Below are 20,295 nucleotides of genomic sequence, written 5' to 3'. Positions count from 1 at the left end.
CTCAGTGGACTTTGACCTGTTAGGATTTTGTTTTCAAGATAGGTTTTATATTGACTGTGCCCTCCCCATGGGATGCTCCATTTCTTGCGCCATGTTTGAGAGCTTCAGCTCTTTTCTGGACTGGGCTGTGAAGGATAGGTCGGGCTTACAGAACGTCGTCCATTACTTAGATGACTTCCTGTTCGCCGGGCCTAAAGACAGTAGTCAATGTTCTGACTTAATCCAAGCATTTGTATCCCTTTCTGACCTCGGTGCCCCTTTGGCTCACGAGAAGACAGAGGGCCCGTCTGCTACATTAACATTCTTGGGGATCGAATTAGATACCCTTAAGCAATGTTCACACCTCCCTCAGAACAAACTTCTGGTCCTGCGGGCCAAGCTCCATGCAGTTTTACATCTTCGTAAGGTCTCCCTTAGGGCCCTTCAAGAAGTTGTTGGGCATTTAAATTTTGCATGCAGGGTAGTTGCCCCTGGCCATGCCTTCCTGCGCCAGCTCTGTTGGGCAATGCGGGAACTACGGCTGCCGCACCATCGAACCAGGGTCACTTCCGCTATGCGCATGGATCTGCGGGTATGGCTTCAATTTTTGCGGGACTTTAATGGCGTCTCCTTCTGGAGGCATGAGCTGCTCCTCAAAGCTGACCTGCAGATTCATTCTGACGCCACTGGTGCCCTGGGCTTCAGAATCATATGGCAGGATCAGTGGTGCCTCGGGCAGTGGCTGGAGAGTTGGGCTGCCACCGGAATTTGTCAGGACCTTACCTTTCTGGAGTTCTTCCCTATTTACGTAGCAGTGCACATTTGGGCCAACCTAATGGCCAATTTGGTAGCCCTCTTTTGGTGCAACAACATGGCCACTGTGCACGTTATTAATTCCCTGTCCTCCAGAAATCGAAGGGTCATGATGTTGGTCCGAGCGTTTACGCTCCAGTGTCTGTGTCACAATATCTGGTTCGGGGCCCGCCATGTGCCGGGTTTGAAAAACCCAATTGCCCTTGCTTTGTCACGAAACCAGATCGACAGGTTCCGGGTCTTAGGTTCCGGGTCCCATAGGCACATCCGTTACCAGATCGCATGTCTGCAATTCTACGCGAGACTGGTGTACTGAAGCCGAGCATGCCGTCCCGAATTTCATAGCCCCCAGTAGTAGAGCCGCCTACGACAGAGCAGGTAGGGAGTTCCGTGCCTTTAGGAGAGAACTTCAGTTATAGGATTTATGGCCCTTACCTCTAGATCACTTGCTGCAATTTTGCCAGCAAAAAAAAAAAATTGTTTCGTCTCTTTAAGGAACAAGGGGCTATCCGCCAGGATCATAAGTGGCAAGCTTGCTGCTTTAGCCTTCCAGGCCAAAATGATGGGAGTTACGGACTCCACGTCAGATTTCAGGGTTTGGCGTGCAGTGAAGGGTTGGGCACAGATGTTGCCTGCTTTACCAGATTCTAGGTGCCCTCTCTCTCCGGATATCCTTCTTGGGCTCCAGAGATTATGGCCCTCCCTTTGTGCTTCCCAGTACTGTTCACTGTTCCACGCAGCAGCCTTAACGGCCTTCTTTGGAGCCCTTAGAATTTCAGAGTTGGTGTATGCTTCCAAATATGAGTTGTCTGGGAGGGCCTTGAGATACTCCGATGTACAGGTCTGTCCCAATGTAATCCACCTACGCATTCGGAGGTCAAAGACTGATCAGTACGGCAAGGGAACGACAGTGGCCCTAAGTCGATGAGTTATGCCCCATCAGGGCCTTACAGGTTTTTCTGGAATGCCATGGGTCAGGGGAGGGACCCTGTTTTGTCACTCCGACGGTTCACCATTGACAAAATTTCAATTCTGGGCAGTCACCAAATCAGCTATATCCACGCTAGGCCTGGGTTATTTTCGATTCGGAACCCACTCTTTCCGCATTGGAGCAGCCTCCATGGCAGCCGCTTTACGTTTTTCACACAGGCACGTGATGGCTGTGGGAAGATGGCACTCCAAAGCGTTCCAGTCTTACGTTCGCAATTTGTCTGCTTCCTCATGATACAATTTCCTCTTCGCTTGCCCTAATGTTCTTATTCTTAGATCACTGGACTCGACGTATGCCGGTACGGGTGCTCATATGTGGGCACAGTATGGTGTTTTGGGCTGCACGGAGGGCTTCTATGTCTGCCTTCGGATCTCATCTTCAGATACCCTGACATGTTACAATCCAGTGGCTTGACATACGGGGCATATGGTGGGAGTCTCTCCTCCCCACCCTGTTCCACCAAGGTTTGGTCAGTCTTCCTCCACAGGTCCTGGTGCTGTACCTTGGGGGGAACAACCTGGGCTGTAAGCCAGGCAAGGACCTGATCAAGCAGGCCTTGGTTGATTTGCAGGTGATCCGGCATAGCTGGCTGGAGGTAACCATATTGTGGTCCTTGATGCTCCCGCAGATCAATTGGAAGGCTCGGAATAACGCTGCCATTGACCGGGCCCAATGGCTTGCTGGCTATGTGAACATGGTAATGGGTTCATCACCCACTAGGAAATTCTTTGGACAAGGAGGGAGCTCTACAGACAGGACGGTATCCACCTGTCCAATGCAGGGAATGACATATTTTTGTCCGATCTGCAAAGGGGCCTGCAGGAAGTCCTTCAATGCAGGTCGAGGGAGTTTTACAAGCAATAGGCTTGTTACTCCTGGTGGCCAAAAGCAGAAAGAGATTAAGGATGGTGTGCATGCAGAGGCACCTTATGATGACAGGTGACACCTGAGGCCCCCTGAACGGGTTGTGCGGCTCGGCAGGGAGATAAGGGTTGCCTGGGAGACCAACCCTGCTCACTCACCCAGGTGTTTGGGCAGCACCAGGAGGGGGTGACAGGGGAAGGTCTACCTCCCCCAGAACGGGCAGTCCAGAAGGGTGGTGAGATCAACGCCATCCCTCAGGCTGGGTGTGCTTTCACCCATGAAGCGCCAGCTAGTCGCTGGCACAGTCAGGTGCCCGTCCTAGGTACCCCTTTGCTGATATTTTCAATAAATGTGGCCCAATTTTCAATCCAAGCCTTGTTGTCTGACTCTTCTTTAACCCATCTCCACTTGCAACTGAGGGAATCTGCCTATCCCTAGAAAACAGAAATTTCTGGTTTGTGTTAACTCCCTATGATGCAGCTTCCCACTAAGTTACATTGCGTATCATCACACACTGCAATTGTATATGGACCATCCCTGTAGTGAGTGCAGACATGCTTACAGCAGTATTTGGAGATTATATTTTATATGAGATGCTTGTTACTTAGTATTGCTTACTCTGACATTTATAATTTTTAAGATAACAGAAAAACCTCAAGGGCTTAATTAGAAAGTATAACATCTCAGAAGATATATTAAAATGGCCTAATATGTGAATTTTAGCTAATCAGAGATGTGATTAATAAAAAAGCAACTCTGTAGTTAATATATTGCTTCTAAATCAAGAACACAGCCGTATAAGCTTATTGCTTTGACACTGATCAGGTTTTGGTTTTATTTAAAGAGAATACCTTAATGTGGGAGATAATTATTTCAGTTGATTAATATGCTTTAAATTAAATTCCTGCATTTAATGAGCCCATCACTTTGACAAGTTGTGAATTAATACATACTTCATGCAGTAATCCACACTAATTTTTATGGCTGATATGGCCTTATTTACCTTCACAGTATGCATTGTCTTCTCGAAGGGCTCGGAAGCCATCTCGGCAGCTACAGGCAGCCCTGTCTTCAAGGTTCCTGCAGAAAGAATTCTCCAAACACTTGTGTCCTTCAGAGCAAAAGTTGTGGCCTAAAAATGGGTAAGAATGATGCTTAAAAGATACTCTAAACAATTGAAGTATATGTAAATTCCACATGGAATGGTGGTTCCACATGGACCTATGGCCCGACTGGAGTCCACTAGGAGAAGAGCCTTCAGTGTGGTGGCCTCCTTTCTTTGAAATTCCCTGCCCCTGGAGGTCAGGCAGGCACTAACACTGTGCTGTTTCTGGTGCCTCCTGAAAACAACACTGTTCCAGGAGGCATTCCTTAACTGACCAGTCACGGTTTTTACTGGCATTTTGTTTTTTAAAATAGCATAATTTTAATCTGGTGTTTTAATCTTTTTAGCCTTTTACTGTTTTGTTTCTTGTGTTCACCACTCTGAAATCTGTTCTAGATATGGAGCAGTATATAAATATTGTAATTTTTTTTAAAAATTCACAGCCTTTCAGAATAGTTGCTAAATTAATCTCTTACAACAAAAACACTAAGAGCACAATCCTATGGCCGCTAGTCAGTGGCTAGACAGTCCTCGTAGGCAGTGCAGAATGGCCCTGTGCTCTGTGCTTGGAAGAGCAGTGTGGAGCAGTGAAAACAGGGCATTCCTGGGGCAGGGTGGGGAGGGCGGAAGTGCCTTTCTGACACTTCCCATGCATCGCCCGACGTCCACCCCACCTTGCTCCGACTTCCCGTGGCTAGACAGCTGAAATTGGCTATATAGCCACAAATGCAGGGCAGCTGAAGCACGGAGGGGAAGGTCCCCTCCACGCTGCTCCTGCCCTACATTGGATAGGTGGTCACCTCCGAGTTCAGAGATGGACACCTGTCCCAATAGGATTGCGTCCTAAAGGGCATTAAGGCACCTTAAAGAATAACAGATTTATTGTGGCATGAACTTTTGTGGACTAGAGACCACTTTGTCAGGTCAGGTCAAGATAAAAGTTTTTATCTTTTCTTTTGCCTTACCTTTACAAACTTTGCAGCAAGTATTGGATAAGGAGATTTGCTGAGACTCAGGACAGTTCAAGGCAGGACAATGTGATTTCACTGCATGTTGCATTTTGTAGTCCTATTAAATCAAGATTGTTATTTCATTTCATAAAGTACATTTTCAATTAGATTTAAAGCAGCCAATAAAAATATGGTTGAAAAGCAGAAATTACTCAATAACCAGCTTTATTCATGTGTAAATGACTACACTATTCAGTCTCCTAACAAAATCTATACCAGCGCTACTAGCGATGAATCAAAATTTTTCATAAAAATAGCAAGGATGACACTTCCACCCCAAGTTGCTGAACTACAATTTTCTTTAAATGTTCTTAGAAAGTAAACAAACAACTGCTTTCATTGGTATATTTTATTTATTTATTTATTTATTTATTATTTTATTTTATTTGTACCCCGCCTTTCTACCAAAAAATGGTACCCAAAGCAGCTACATTACTAGTAGGTTGCTATAGACTGAGGCAACCCACATCTTACTGTTCTTTAAGGGTGCTCTTTCTATAGAAATTCATAATAAAAAGCTGGAAATAACCTTTCTGGGCTTAATTTTGTATTTTTTTTCCCTTTGAAAGAGAGCAGTATTATATTTTTTAAGAAATATTTTCCACATCATCTATTTTAAAATAGTCCTAAATCCAGACTCAGTCATACTGACCATACAATCCTATACATGTTTACTCTGAAGTAAATCCCACTGGCTTTATTCTATATACACACACTTATTTAGGACTGGAGTAAGTCCCATTGAACTCAATTGAACTTACTTCTAAATAGATATGCATATGATTGCACTGTTAGAGTACTCTAACCACTGAAATCAATGGGTCATAACTAACTTAAGTCCTGTTGATTTCCATTAGTCTACTTTAAGTATGACTAAATCTGGATCAACCCCATGTATATTAAATTCAGCCTTAAAAAACATCCTCCAAACATTCAAAACTTATAATGAAGCCATTCTGCAAAATTAACATTAGAAAAAACTTTGTACACTGCATGTCTGAAATGATGCAGAGTTTATTAGCAGAAGTTAGTTGGCAAATGGGCTTATAACAAGAAGCAACCGAGAAATGTAATGTCTGAACTCCTTGCTTAATTTCTTCATTTCTCCCCAGGGTGAGAAGATGGTGTGAGCCTGAGGCTTGCTCTCAGTTTCCTCCTCAGATAACAGGCCCTTCTTACTAAAAGAAAACACCCGATCTGTAAAAAGTCTGTATCTTCCAATAGTTTTATATATAAACTGGCAAAACTCCACAAACTTGAAAAGCCCACAGTGCCAACGTTACAATATTTCTGACAGGTTTAATTACACCATAAGGGCACATTACGGGGAAGAGAATAAGTTAACAGTGCTCTTACCTTGCATTCAAACAGAATGCAATCCCCTGAGTCTGAATGTATAGTTTCTCTTTCACCTTCAAAGTAGGTTTTGCCTTCAAACACACATATCGCTATAGATTTAAAAATAGAACAGTACTTTGGTTAAATGTAGGCACCTGGGTTTTACATTCAGTGCTTGGGTATATTTCAAAATTAAGACGTCTTTTCAGCATAACATGCTAAGTTATGTAGGCTTAGACACTATTTAATGATCTTTCAAAAACATAGCCACTGCAAGTTAGCAGATAGAAGTGTGCTTGGATTTGGGGTAACTGGATTCCAGTCCAGTCTTGACCATGGAGTCCTGAGATGTTTGAGCATTGACAAGTTAAGAGCCTTGTCAGAAAAAAGGTGGCAACCCTAGGAAATATGTGGCTTTGTGGGAGGAAACTGGGTCAAAAGAAAACAGCACATTTATATAAGATGTGGATATGTAAATTTAAACTGATTAGTGTATAATTTATATATTTTTAAAGCTGCTAAAGCTTCCTTATGAAGCTGGACTCTCTTTAATGAAAACTCTTGATTTAGGTACAAATGGGAGGATCAGTAGCTTCCTGGTAAGTAATCAGATACATCTGTCCATTATGTTTATATATTGTTTAATTGTATAATTAATTGTTGTGAACAGTCCAGAGAGCTTCAGCTACTGGCTGGTATAGAAAAGTAATAAACAAACAAACATAATAAATAAAATCTCATGGGTGGATGTGGGGATAGTAGTGACTTTTGTTGTTTTTTATTGAAATAGTAAACCACTTTGGATATTTTAACAGAAAAGTGGCATATGAATATTTTAAATAAAGTTTGCAAAACAGTTTTCAAAAGTATTATATATACAAATACATGGTAAGTAACAGGGAGGACTGCCAGCATCAATAGAAGAGTGGACAAGCACAAGTGCCTACTTTCCCCCACCACACCTACAACAACATAATGGGTGATGCAGCTGTATATGCATATAATTCCTTCCCCCTCAAAAGGGGAGGGGGAGGGAGGTCACACAAATTATGTTCATATATGGTTACATGTACGTTGTTGCCTGAAGGGTTGCCTGAGTGTCTGCATGTTACAAAGTCTATTCAGATAAGTATATGGCTTCCCCTTAGAGCTAGAAGATTCAGAATCGGTGAAACTGATATGAAAAATATTCTTCTCCACTGTTTCCAATGTTGCTTTTTGATTACTTAAGGGGAATCATAGACCAGCTGCCAGAATTTCTCATAAAATGTCTAATTTCTCATTCCATGATCAATGAATATTGCTTTGGGGTGTCATGCTTGCTAATTCAACATGTTTGACACCACAAAGCACATGGAACAGTGATGCTTATTTCTCCTAGCATGACCAGCACAGCTCCAAAACCACAATTGTGCAAATACTCCATGTAAGTTGGAATCTCTAGCTGTTCCCAAATTTTTGGTTTTTCAGTACAGCCTGGAACCACTATTTGGTTCTGAAATCTAATGGATTTCACATTACCAAATTCTAGGCTGTGAAATGGGACAGAATAATAGGCTATGCTGTGACATGCTTGTATGGACAGGAATTATGTCATTAACCCATATCCCTCTGGAAGTTGCTGGAGACCTCCATGAAAATGTGGAAAGACCTAGAAAACAGCATGGAGATTTGTGTACAGACATCAGGTATAAGCATCACATATGCACACTGGACAATAACATCCACAACCTGTTCAGTGGGCCTTTTTACTTATTTATTTGATTATTATATTTATATCTCAACATTTTCCTCCAAGTAACCCATGGTGTTATACATGATCTTCCTCCTCCCCATTTTATCTTCACAACAACCCTGTGAGGCAGGTTAGGCTAAGAATCAGTTACTGGCCCAAAATTACCTAGTGAGCTTCATGGCCAAGTGGGGACTAGAACCTGCATCTCGAGAGTCTCAGTCCCACATTCTAACTACTACATCACATTGTTCTGGAACTCACCAGATCTAATAATTATGCTTACTTCAATTTCCAATTCACTTCTTTTTCCACCAAAGCACAATCTTAACTCCAATACCAAATTTGGTTTGGGGACTGTTTAGGCCATTCCATTTGTCTTGGTCATTCATTCATTCCTTTGGATTGTTTTGTGGTTGAAACATTTTATCAGCACAGGGTGGAGACATAACCCCTGGTTCTGTTGATGTGGATATAATTGCCCTTAGTATCACAACTTCCCCATCCTGCACCATCAATCCCTCTTCATCACGCACAACTGTATTGTGAAAATCTGTCCATATCAGTGTTGTACCTGCTCCAGCTTGAACTGAAGTTGAGTGTCCTTGTCATTTTGCTGCACTGGCAGAATGTCTTTGCTTTTGCACCTGACCCTAACTACTTTTTGCTTTGCATAACAAAATGTAGCTTTGAAACCTAAGATTTAATCAAACATGTTGGAAGTGAAGATCTTTGTGTTTTTGTATTACTGTGTTTCATATAAAGATGACTAAAACTGTATGGTGGATGAAGAGAGCACTGAAGTATGCCTAAATGCTGCTAGAATTTTCTATTTGGCATTCTCCATATAAAGTAACTGTATCCACTGAATATTTTTTCCTGTCTTTTAACAGTACACGCCTATATGATTGGTTTCCCATGACAGCAGGGCTTTGATATTTATTTCGACCTTGAGGGTAAAAGACTGGCCATCTTGACCTGAAGACTATAAATGCAATGTCCAGTGAATATTTCATTTCTGCCTGTCTGAATCCCTCCCAGGAATGAGAATGTGTTTATCCTGTCACTGATAACTCCCTAAGGGAATTATCGTTTTCATTCATCTTAACTTCTGTTCCAATGAGTCAAAGAAGCCAGACAGGTGGCTTTTATGTTATGTCGCTGTAGCCACCATATGAGATAAAGTCCATTTGTAATGGAGTTTTGGTCAAGAGCAAATTTCTACCGTTCTTGAAATACTTCTTGAAATGGTTCACCCAGCATTCTTTGATCGTAGACAGACATGCAAATTACCATGTTTTGTTTTGTTTTAACACTGCCAGATAAGGAGTTTGGCAGGGGAGTTGCAGTGGAAGAGGAGATAAAGACAAAGTGGTGGGTGGGCTGGAGTAAACCCAGGGACTTTCCATTCTGCGTCACCATGTGTTCACCATGTGCTCCTGAGAGCTCCAATTGAATTGAAGGGATGTGGCCTGAGTACTCCCAGCAGCTGTGTGGGAGGGGAGTTTCAGTCTGTTTCCTGTCTCCAAGCTGAGCAAAGCAGAGGAAGCTGCTCCAGCTGGTCTAGGGGCTATAAAAGCAAGCAAGCTCCTAGAGAGCAAGCAATCAGGGAGAACAAACAGGAGTTTGGCAGGCGAGTTCGGTGGGAGACATCAATGGGGAGGTCCCTATCAATTTAAAATTTATTTTTCTTGTAACACACACTTCCATACCAGTAGGACTCTGTTGTTAACCTCCAGTGAATAGAGGACAAAGCACAGGCTATCCCAGTACAATCAGAAAGCTAGAAACATAAAGCAAATAGAGACTATGGAAGGAAAAGACTCTCCGGTGGTGGTGACCTGCAAGGTCTGTGCAATGTTTGTTTTCTTGCCTGAGATCAACATGGCCTACATGTGCAACAAGTGCAAGTTGATCACACTGTTGGAATAAAAAGTAGGAAGACTGGAGCAGCGAGTGTCGACCCTCCAGGGAATAAGAGAAGACGAAGAGTTCTTAGAATGGTGCAACTACAGCACCAAAACGAAGTACAGAAGCTAGAAGAGCAACAGCAAGCTGAGGCAGAAGAGGAAAAGTTCTGCCTCAAGAACTGAGGCAAGGAAAAATGAAGTAGAGGATACTCCTTGGAAAAGGGTGACAGTTAGGAGCAGAAGAACTAGAAGCCACTCTGAACCAGTGGAAGCAGTGGAACTATGGAACAGTTTCCAGGTACTTGAGGATGAGACTGGAAGACAGCCTGCAGAGGAAGAATTACAGGGGACCCTGCATGAGAGCGAGCAAGAGGCTGAAGTTCAGTCAAGCAGAGGCAATGAAACCAAGGCCTACAACAACAAGAGAAGAGTAGTAGTAGTAGTGGGAGACTCCTTCCTGTGTGGGATTGAACCCCAAGTATGTCACGAAGACCCATGGACTCACCAGGTATGCTGTCTCCCAGAAGGATGGATTAGAGATGTGCCTACACTCATAAAGCCCACTGACAGGTATCCCTTTCTTCTCATCCATACGGGAACAAATGATACCGCCAAGCGGAGCTATGATGAAATCACATCTGACTTTGAAGCTTTGGGCAGGAAACTCAAGAACTTTGGGGCCCAGATAGTTTTCTCATCCATCTTTCCAGTAGTTATAGGAGGGCCAGAAAGGGAAAGGGAAATACTCCATGTGAATGACTGGCTACGAAGGTGGTGCTGATGCGAGAGATTTGGATTCTGGGCTATACTTCCTGGAAGATGGACTGTTGGCAAGGGAAGGGTTGCACCTCACAAAGGCTGGGAAGAATGTGTTTGGCCACAGCATGAAGAACTTCATCAGGAGGGCTTTAAACTGAATCCTACGGGGAAGGGAGATGTAAAATTGGGGGTAACAATGGACAAAGGCTCACGCACCACAACGGAGAGAACAGCTCTAATAGTGCCCAAAATAGTCTTCAAAAACATGTAGGAAGAAAGCCAGACTATAAAGCACATGGTCTTCGATGTCTATGTACTAATGCCCAGAGTATGGGAAACAAACAGAACAAATCTGAACTCTTAATACAGGAGGTCAATTATGATTTGATAGGTGTAACTGAAACTTGGTGGGATGACTCCCATGACTGGAATACAGCAACTGAAGGATATAACTTGTTCAAAAAGAACAGAAGGAACAGAAAGGGAGGTGGAGTCACAATATATGTTAAAAAATACATATCTCTGCACAGAAATACAGGAGGATGAGCCTGGTAGCCCCATTGAGAGCATCTGGGTTAAAATAAATGGAGCAAAGAAGAAAAGGAACATGGTGGTTGGAGTCTACTACTGGCCAGCCAATCAAGGAGAAGATGAGGATGAAACTTTTGAAAAGCAAATAGCCAATGTTTCAAGGAAGCATGATGTAGTGGTAATGGGGGACTTCAATTTTCCTGATTGTTAGGAGACAAATTTTGCAAAACATGGCCCCTCCAAGAGATTCCTGACTTGTGTTGCTAATAACTTCCTCCTACAGAAAGTAGAGAAAGGAACTAGAGGATTGGCTATACTTGACTTGATCCTGTCCAACAGAGATGACTCAGTGGATAAAGTAGCAGTTACAGGAACTCTGGGGGAAAGTGACCATGTTATACTTGAGTTCCTGGTTCTAAAGGAAGCAAAAGCCGAGTGTAGCCAAATGCATACCCTGAAATTTAGGAAAGCCAATTTTAATAAAGTCAGAACAATGATAAGTAAGGTCCCGTGGCAAGTGACTCTAATAAAAAAAGGAGTCCAAGATTGTTGGGAGTTCTTAAAAAAGGAAATTCTAAAGGCACAGTTACAAACAATTCCAACAAGAAAAAAAGGTGGAAGACAACAGAAGAAGCCAATGTGGCTTCATAAAAAGCTTAGAGATGACCTGAAAATGAAAAAGCACACATATAGGAAGTGGAGGGAAGGCCAAGCTGCAAAGGAAGAGTATAGGCAGGTAGCACAGAATTGCAGGGATAGCACCAGGAAGGCTAAAGCTGAGAATGTGCTGAGATTAGTGGGGGATGCTAAAAAACAAAAAAGGTTTCTTCAGCTACGTGCATAGTAAAAGACAGAGGAAAGAAATGGTGGTTCAGCTATTAAATGAGGATGGCAAAATGACAGATGACAAAGAAAAGGCAGAAGTGCTCAATTCCTACTTCAGCTCAGTCTTCTCCCAAGAGAGGGTCTATGACCCCCCCACCCCCGGCAAAGACGAAGTACAGGCCGAAGGGGCAGGATTGCAGCTTGAGACTGAGAGGCATATGGTCAAACACCTAATTACTTTGAATGAGTTCAGATCTCCAGGGCCAGATGAACTACATCCTAGAGTAATAAAGGAACTGGCAGGAGAGTTCTCAGAACCACTGTCTATTATCCTTGAGAAATCATGGAGGACTGGTGAAGTGCCAGATGACTGGCGGAGGGCTAATGTTGTCCCTATCTTCAAAAGGGGTAAAAAGGAGGAAGCTGGGAACTACAGACCAGTCAGTCTGAAATAAATCCCCAGGAAAATTCTAGAGCAGATTATAAAGCTATCAGTCTGTAAGCACCTTGAAAACAATGCAATAATTTCTCAAAGCAACATGGATTTGTCAAGAACAAAACCTGCCAGACTAATCTGATCTCATTTTTTGGTCAGGTAACCTCCCTTGTGGACTGTGGGAATGCTGTAGCCATAACAGTATATCTCAACTCCACCAAAGCTTTTGACAAAGTGCCCCATGATATCCTGATGAACAAACTAGCTAAAACTGGGCTAGATGAAACAACTATCGGATGGATCCATAGCTGGCTACAGAATCAGACTCAAAGAGAAGATCAATGGGATCTTCTCAAATTGGGGAGAGGTAACAAGTGGGGTACTGCAGGGCTCAGTCCTGGGCCCAGTGCTTTTATCAATGACTTGGAGGAGGAGGTACAGGGAATGCTGATCAGATTTGCAGGTGACACAACATTGGGCGGGATAGCTAATACCTTGGAAGACAGAAACAGTATTCAAAGTGATCTTGATAGGCTGGAGCACTGGGCAGAAAACAACAGAATGAAATTTAATAGGGATTAATGCTGAGCTTTACACCTAGGAAAAAGAAACCAAATGCACAGTTACAAGATGGGGGAATCGTGGCTCAACAATACTACAAGCAAGAACGATCTTGGAATTGTAGATCACAAGCTGAATATGAGCCAACGTGATGTGGCTGCAAAAAGGCAAATGCTCTTTGGGGCTGCATTAATAGAAGTATAGCTTCCAAATCCTGGGAAGTACTAGTTCCCCTCTACTCAGCACTGGTTAACTCTACTCTACTCTGGGAAGTACTAGTTCCCCTCTACTCAGCACTCAGTATTCCTCATCTGGAGTACTGTGTCCAGTTCTGGGTGCCACACTTTAAGAAGGATGCAGACAAGCTGGAGAGGGTTCAGAGAAGGGCAACAAAGATGATCAGGGGACTGGAAACAAAGCCCTATGAGGAGAGACTGAAAGAACTGGGCATGTTTAGCCTTGAGAAGAGAAGATTGAGGGGAGACATAATAGTGCTCTTCAAGTACTTGAAAGGTTGTCACAGAGAGGAAGGCCAGGATCTCTTTTTGATCACCCCAGAGTGCGGGACATGGAATAATGGGCTCAAGTTACAGGAAGCCAGATTCTGGCTGAACATCAGGAAAAATTTCCTGACTGTTAGAGCAATACGACAATGGAGCCAAGTACCCAGGGAGGTGGTGGGCTCTCCTACACTGGAGGCATTCAAGACAAGGTTGGACAGCCAACTGCCAGAGCTGCTTTGACTTGGATTCCTGCACTGAGCAGGAGGTTGGACTTGATGGTCTTATAAGCCCTTCCAACCCTACCATTCTTTGATTCTATGATTCCTCTCACCCCAGATGATCGGTGCTAGGAATGGGTGAGAATTTTTTTCAGTTTGGTATTGATAAGAATTTACCAAAATCTTCACAGTTCTCCATATTCAGGACTCAATGGTCTTATAGGCCCCTTTCAACCCTATTATTCTATGGTTCTATGATAAACCATTGTCATTTGTCAATCGTCAGAGCCATCTGATTGAGCTTGAGATCAAGGAAGGACTCATCCTATATCATTCAAGTAATTCATATGAAGTTTTATGAATAATCAAACTGCAGAAATGGCCATCCAACTAGCATGGTTTACTATGATTGACATTCACTTTCAACTTAACATTTGAATGTGATTGTAAATGAATTTTTGCTACCTATGGTTTTGGAGTTATGACTTTTGTTTGTCTATCTCAACCCCTCGTAATCACTTCCACATTGTAAACAAGAATTTAATTTATATTTTTATAAACAATATAATGGCCTGGATCCTCAGTTGATTTTCCACAAAAAGAAGGGCTCCTACCATTCATGAAAGGGCCTTTGATTCAGCAGAAGCTTCCCCTGATGGAAAGGATGCAGCGCATCCTGACACTGTTCTAGAAGGTCCACCTACTCTCCAGAGCTTACATGCAGGGGCACATGGACTGCAAATGGAAAGGGAAATCTGCAACATTTGCCTTTACCTCTTTTGGCCAGTGGGAGCATGTTGTGAGTGGAGTTCTGCTCACAGGATTTCAGGATTCAACCCAGTATCTTTTTCTTTCTATTTTTATATTTTCAATTAAAATTTTTCTGTTATTCATTGTTAAATCTTCTGCAGATGGCATAAACCCATGACATAAATCAGGAGCACATTTTTAGTCTATCAAAATGTTTTTAACCAATTATTTATTTATTATATTTTGGGATCACTCCCACATTCAATGAATAGTCAAGGCAATGTGCAATGTACAATAAAAACACAAAAGATGAAAAGACAAAAAACAAACAAACCCTAAAATATATTGTAACCTAGACTAATTAAGTTCTAAAATATTGCAGTCCTATTAGAGATAAAATTGTGAAGTGTATACATGCTAAAATGCCTAGTATCTTAAACAATGCTTGTGAAAGTTAATATATTTGTTCCTGACTTTATTGGATATTGTACTGAAATTCCAGTTCCCATTCTGGAGTATTTAAATACTTTCTGCTCACTGCAGCTCAGCTGTACTTGGGATGTGTGTATTTTGTTTATCTCCATTCCAAGCACCTGATCGTTACAAGGTATACAGCATGTATGTATAGCTATCCTAGATCTCCCATCTATCAGACAGATAGATGACAGATAGATGACACGTATGACAGATGTGGAAAATCTTAGGCTGTGTATGGAGGGGGAGGAGCAATGTGGGGGGAAAAGTGTGTGCGTGGGTGCGGTGCAGGGAAGCATTATTACAACAGTCCATTCCTTCCTATTTCAACTCATATTCAACTGAACAGGATTAGCCATTCTCCACCAGCAGAGTTCATTTTCTTATATTTTATTAGAAGTGACCTTGACAACTTGAAACTCCAAACCACTGCACTAGATCAACTCTAATTCTTTACTGTGGCACTAGGACTTGCACTAGTGCTTTGAGGACTAAGCTGTGACTGACAGTTACTTGCTGCAGGGTTGCTTCCAGAAATTTCACTTCCAAAATCTCCCAATGGATATTTGCTGAAGGCAAATTGTTGAAGGCTCTTCCCTGGGGAATACATCAGATAGTGAAATGGAAGGAAAGTGAAAACAATTTGACGCCTAAACACCTTACATAGTTTATTAACTTTCACTTCCTTAGCCACATAAGCACACACAAGTACTTTGGTAACAAGATGGCAATTTCTACAAACTAGTTAATGTGGATTGTATGTGTCTAGCAGATCTAGCTCCATTAAAGTCATTAATGGAAATATATTGTCTTAAATCTAATGTCTCCTGTTTAGCTGGCTTGTGGTTTATGAACTTAGGAAATTGCCTTATACCAAACCCTACCCTGAAATGCTGCGGATTAAACCTGGGACCTTCTGCATGTAAAGCAGGTCCCTCCTATGGTCACAACATGGCCACACCCTTTCCCTGTCTCCACCCCTTTCTCCCAACTACAAATTGTTTGGTGGTTACCCAGCTTTCGTTCCAGTTTTCCCCATTCTAAAAAGGTTGAAATGTCTCTGCTAAGATTTAGTTATTGGCAGTAAGACCTTTAAGCTACAGTATTCTGATATTTTTTTTGGCTATTCCTTTTGTCTTCAGACCTACCCCTTTGCCTTCAACCCCACCCACCACTGGAATGCAAGAGCTCCTCCAAAGCTGAATTCGCACCTCAGGCTGAAAGAATTCCACACCACTGATGTAAAGAATGTGTTCCACCACTGAGCTATAGCCCCTCCCCAATATTAAAATATTATTTAAATACTGAGACAATTTTTAGGCAATTAGGCTTATATTTGGTTTGATAATATATATGAGGATCATATTATGTGTTCTTAAAACAAACCCCATCATCTTGAATGGACTATATGAAGGTATAACTTTCAAAGGTCCCAGAATACAACGATATACTTAAGGAATGAATCACCAGTAAATATTTTTAGCCTAAATCTTGTTACTAGGGATGTGCACTTGTTTAAACTAGAATACAAATTACAAAAAAGCCCAATTTGTATTTAATCCTGATTTAATTTGGATTTAATAAATATGAATTAAAATTAATCTGATTTAACTAATTCTAAATTAAAAGTTTATTCTTTTGGATTTATATTTCAAGGTCAGACAAAACTGGAGAATATCCAAAATAACCCAGTGGAATGAAGAGACAAAGTCTTAGGCTGTTGGAAAAATAGTTTTATTCCTTGAAGTAGCCCAACGTGTTTCAGCCTTGTATAGTATATATGGGCCTTCTTCAGGAGCTAAACCAAAAGCAGAAAGGGACGAAGACACATAAGTATATATTTTAAAATATTTTTTAACTCAAATGTTTTATTTTATAATGAATATGTATATGTTTTAGTCCCTTCTACCTTTGGTTTATTTTTTCAACATCCTGAGACTTTGTCTCTGCATTCTGTTGGATTTATATTTCATTAAGAATTATTTTGCATTTAATGGTTTGCATCGCATTGCAGTTGGAAAAAATTCAATGTGTCAAAAGAGCAGTGGGAGAAGGAAACACATTCATGCAGCTCTGAAAATGATGGGGATTTTTTCCAGTGAGCACTAGAAATGCATTCGTCTCATTTGTACCCAAAAGTCTCCCATCACCTGATTGGTGCTCTTCTACAGCATCCAAGCCCAGTGCATTTCCTCTTTCGCCTTTCCCTAAAATACTTTCTAGATGAAGAAGCTTGGTTTGTCATGAAATGTGATATGTTTTTGTTTGTTTTTAAAGGGAACTTTTTTCCATTTTCCCTGTAACACTGGAAACCTGTCTCCAATCTTTTCAAAACTTGGCAGGGCTGATGCCCAGCGGGGCTGCTAGAATCCATGACCATTTTATGCCATTTGGATGCAGAACTCCAGAGTTATATGTCTGTCCAAAGAAAAGTTCAAAGGATGATAGGCAGACTAGCTAAGCCATTGAAATGTTGACCCTGGATTTAAAGATCAGAGAAATTTAAAGATCAGCATTCTTTTCCCCCTTTGTCTCTAAATAGGCACTCTTTGATCTTTTTTGAAGCCTCATGGAGTTGATGCCAATGTGGAATACTATAATGCCTGCAATTTTCATGACATTTGAGTACACAACTCCAAAGTCATAAGTGACAGAAGTCTGTCATTGAAAGTAATGTGAAGTTCATTGAACGTTACCCCTCTCGAATGGGGACCTTTTGTCTAATCTTTAAGAAATCTGACAATATGATGCCCTAAGGGAGTAGTATAATGTCAGCAAATTGCATTCCATTCAGATTGAAAATATAAAATGTATAGTTGGCAGAAGACAAGGGGGGGGTCTCCTCTTGAAAATAATTATTTCTGAAAAATTAATTGAAATCTGAAAAACAAATGAACTAATTCCAAATTAATTAAATATGAACCAAAGTTTTATGAAAGAAATACATTCTGACAGATAAATAAATCTGAAAAATGAAAGAATTTTTTTTCAGTGTACATTCCAGTTTGTTAGCATAAAAAATACATAGGTTAAAAATTTAATTACTTGTAAAATGGAAGGTCATGATTTTGTATTATTTTTGCAATGTTTTATTTACAACTTTTTCTTGCTATAGTTAGCATGTAGTAAAATTATCTTTTACTTTAATTAAAATACTTGTTTCTAGTTGAGTTTACATTGAAACACCATTTAGGGTAAGCAGCTTTTGTGGCATGTCAAGAAGCTAAATTGTTTAAAAGAGGGCAGGAAAGAGCAACAAAAAATGCAGTGATGCACTGCAAACAGAAAGAAGGTAGCATAGTAGATACTCACCAGTTCCCCCTCCCCCACTTTAAAAGGCTACATGAGCAATCCATCACTGGTATACCTGGAGCATTCAGCATCTAAAGAAGTAAAACCTCCTACTCCCTTCTGCTGATTGTCAAGCAGGAGAGGCCAATGATGCCAGCCTTCTGTCCGTCATCTAAGTAGTAGCCACCAGACATTACCAACTGCTAGTATCAGCCAACTCTCTGTTATCTATTGGGTTGTTTTGTTGTTGTTGTCTATTAAATTTTTATCTTGCCTTCCCACCAAAAATGGTGCTAAAGGCAGCTAAAATAATAAAATCAAGATTAAAACAAAAATTAATTACAAACAAAAACAAATTAACAATTAAAAGCACAACAATAAAAGAAATAAACAGCACCCAACCCAATAATACTGTCTCCAACAGTAGGTGAATTTATATGCCAAAGGCCTGGCTGAATATAACCTGCTAGTGGAAGGTTATATTCAGGAAGGTTATATTGTCCCTCTCTAGACAACAGAGAGGTTGTCTAGTGGAAGGTTATATTGTCCCTCTCTAGACAACAGAGAGGGAGCTAACTTAGCCTCCCTCAGCTAGGAATTCCAGAGCCTGGGTGCGACCACTGAGAAGGCCCTCTCTCATATCACCACCAAATGTGCCTCTGATGGGAGTGGGACTGAGAGAAGGGCCTCCCTGGAAGATGTTTAAACCTGGTTAGACTCATATGGGAGTATGCGGTCTTTTGTTTAGCCTGGTTCCAAGTCATATAGGGCTTGTTATGACTGTTGTTATCATAAGGTTCTTACTTTGATTATAACTATTTCACATTGATTTGGTATAACTGCTTAGTGCAATGTTGAATTTGTTAGCCACCTTGAGCATGCCTACAGAAAGGCAAGATTATGAACAAAGATATCATTTTAAAAATTCATGAAGTAGCATGAGTTGGAGATGGGCATGTGTTGTCACTCATCACACCAGTATCATGGGCATTAAGCAAAATATGTCTATCCCACTCCACAGCACTCTGCACCACAATAAAAGTGCTGGGGCAGGAAAGGGAAATGTCCCAATGCTCAAACGGTAATAGTTGTTACTGGGAAAATACAATCTGTCCACAACAGAAGTGCCATGTTGAAGAATAACAGTTAGCCTAAACTCAGCTCAGCAAAACCTGGTACCAAAGAAAAAAAATTACAGTTACAGGAATACAGATGTTTGTTCAAAGGGAGAGAAACTCACTACAGCTTAAAATTGGAATTTCTTACTGTGGCAGATATTGACTAGAGATATCATCCATAGAACATTGGACTTTTAAGGTAAATAAGAATCCGTACCCTTAAAAAAACCTATAGCTTCAGTATCAGCAGCATTTACTGATGTATTTTTAAAGGCAGATATTATATAAAATGAATCTCTGCCATTTATCATTGCCTATCTACAGGGAATCCAACCGTCCACTTATTATGCCAATAGAAAAACAGATCCTGCATAAAACAAACTAGAAAAAGCCTTTTTCTTAGATCATTATAAAAGGCCTTTTACACCAACAACAGAAAATAATTATATCTGAGAAGCGCATTCATTTTACTAATGCTACCATCATATATGGGTTTAAAAACAAAAAGATTGTTGTTCAATGACAGTTTTGAACTAAAATTCTCTTTTCACAAAAGCTTGGTGTGAGCTTATATAGAAAAGGCTAGCAATAAACCATGCAAATATATGTACTCTTAGTATAATAGAATCATATAATAGTAGGGTTGGAAGGGGCCTATAAGACCATCGAGTCCAACCCCCTGCTCTTCATGGCCCTTTTAAATGTGTGGAAAATGTGTCTGTGTGCACCCAACTCTTCACGCAGCAGTTCCTCATGATATATTGGGAGCCATTTGTGATGTTACACATTCCTCTGAGTTTGTGGGGTGGTGGTAGGTTATGGCAAGAAGTGATCAGATGATCAGATTTACTACATACATTCACTGTATGCAGTAAATTTGCTTTATGGATTAGGAGTAGGACTACTGTTGTCTCATACCTTAAATAATATCTAAACCTCTGTTATGAAAACTCAACCGAATGAGATAGAAAAAGAGGAGATATCCCCTCCTTTCCACAGAACATCTACTACAGTTGCCCTGTGGGAAGGATCCAGTTTAGTTTTTTTTTTTGGGGGGGGGGGTTATATTGTCTTTTTATTATTTTTA

The 20,295-nt window shown here is 41.1% G+C and overlaps 1 protein-coding gene across 1 annotated transcript in view; it reads right to left on the bottom strand.

Moving 5' to 3' along the window:
* Nucleotides 1–20,295, bottom strand: part of NELL2 (neural EGFL like 2) — a 197,453-nt gene that overhangs the window by 104,792 nt on the left and 72,366 nt on the right. Inside the window, exons 10-12 of the mRNA XM_084810665.1 lie at nucleotides 6,119–6,210; nucleotides 4,718–4,820; nucleotides 3,651–3,779 (exon numbers count right to left, since the gene is read on the bottom strand). Of these exons, the coding sequence (XP_084666791.1) occupies nucleotides 3,651–3,779; nucleotides 4,718–4,820; nucleotides 6,119–6,210 (324 nt within the window). The remainder of the gene's footprint in view (nucleotides 1–3,650; nucleotides 3,780–4,717; nucleotides 4,821–6,118; nucleotides 6,211–20,295) is intronic.

This window comes from Heloderma suspectum, chromosome 7, assembly GCF_057233095.1.
Source record: "Heloderma suspectum isolate Gila_16-S chromosome 7, 16-S_ref, whole genome shotgun sequence".
In the NCBI taxonomy this organism is placed as follows: Eukaryota; Metazoa; Chordata; class Lepidosauria; order Squamata; family Helodermatidae; genus Heloderma; species Heloderma suspectum.
Note: the sequence above shows the minus strand (reverse complement) of the source record. Positions and strands in the feature narration are given on the sequence as shown.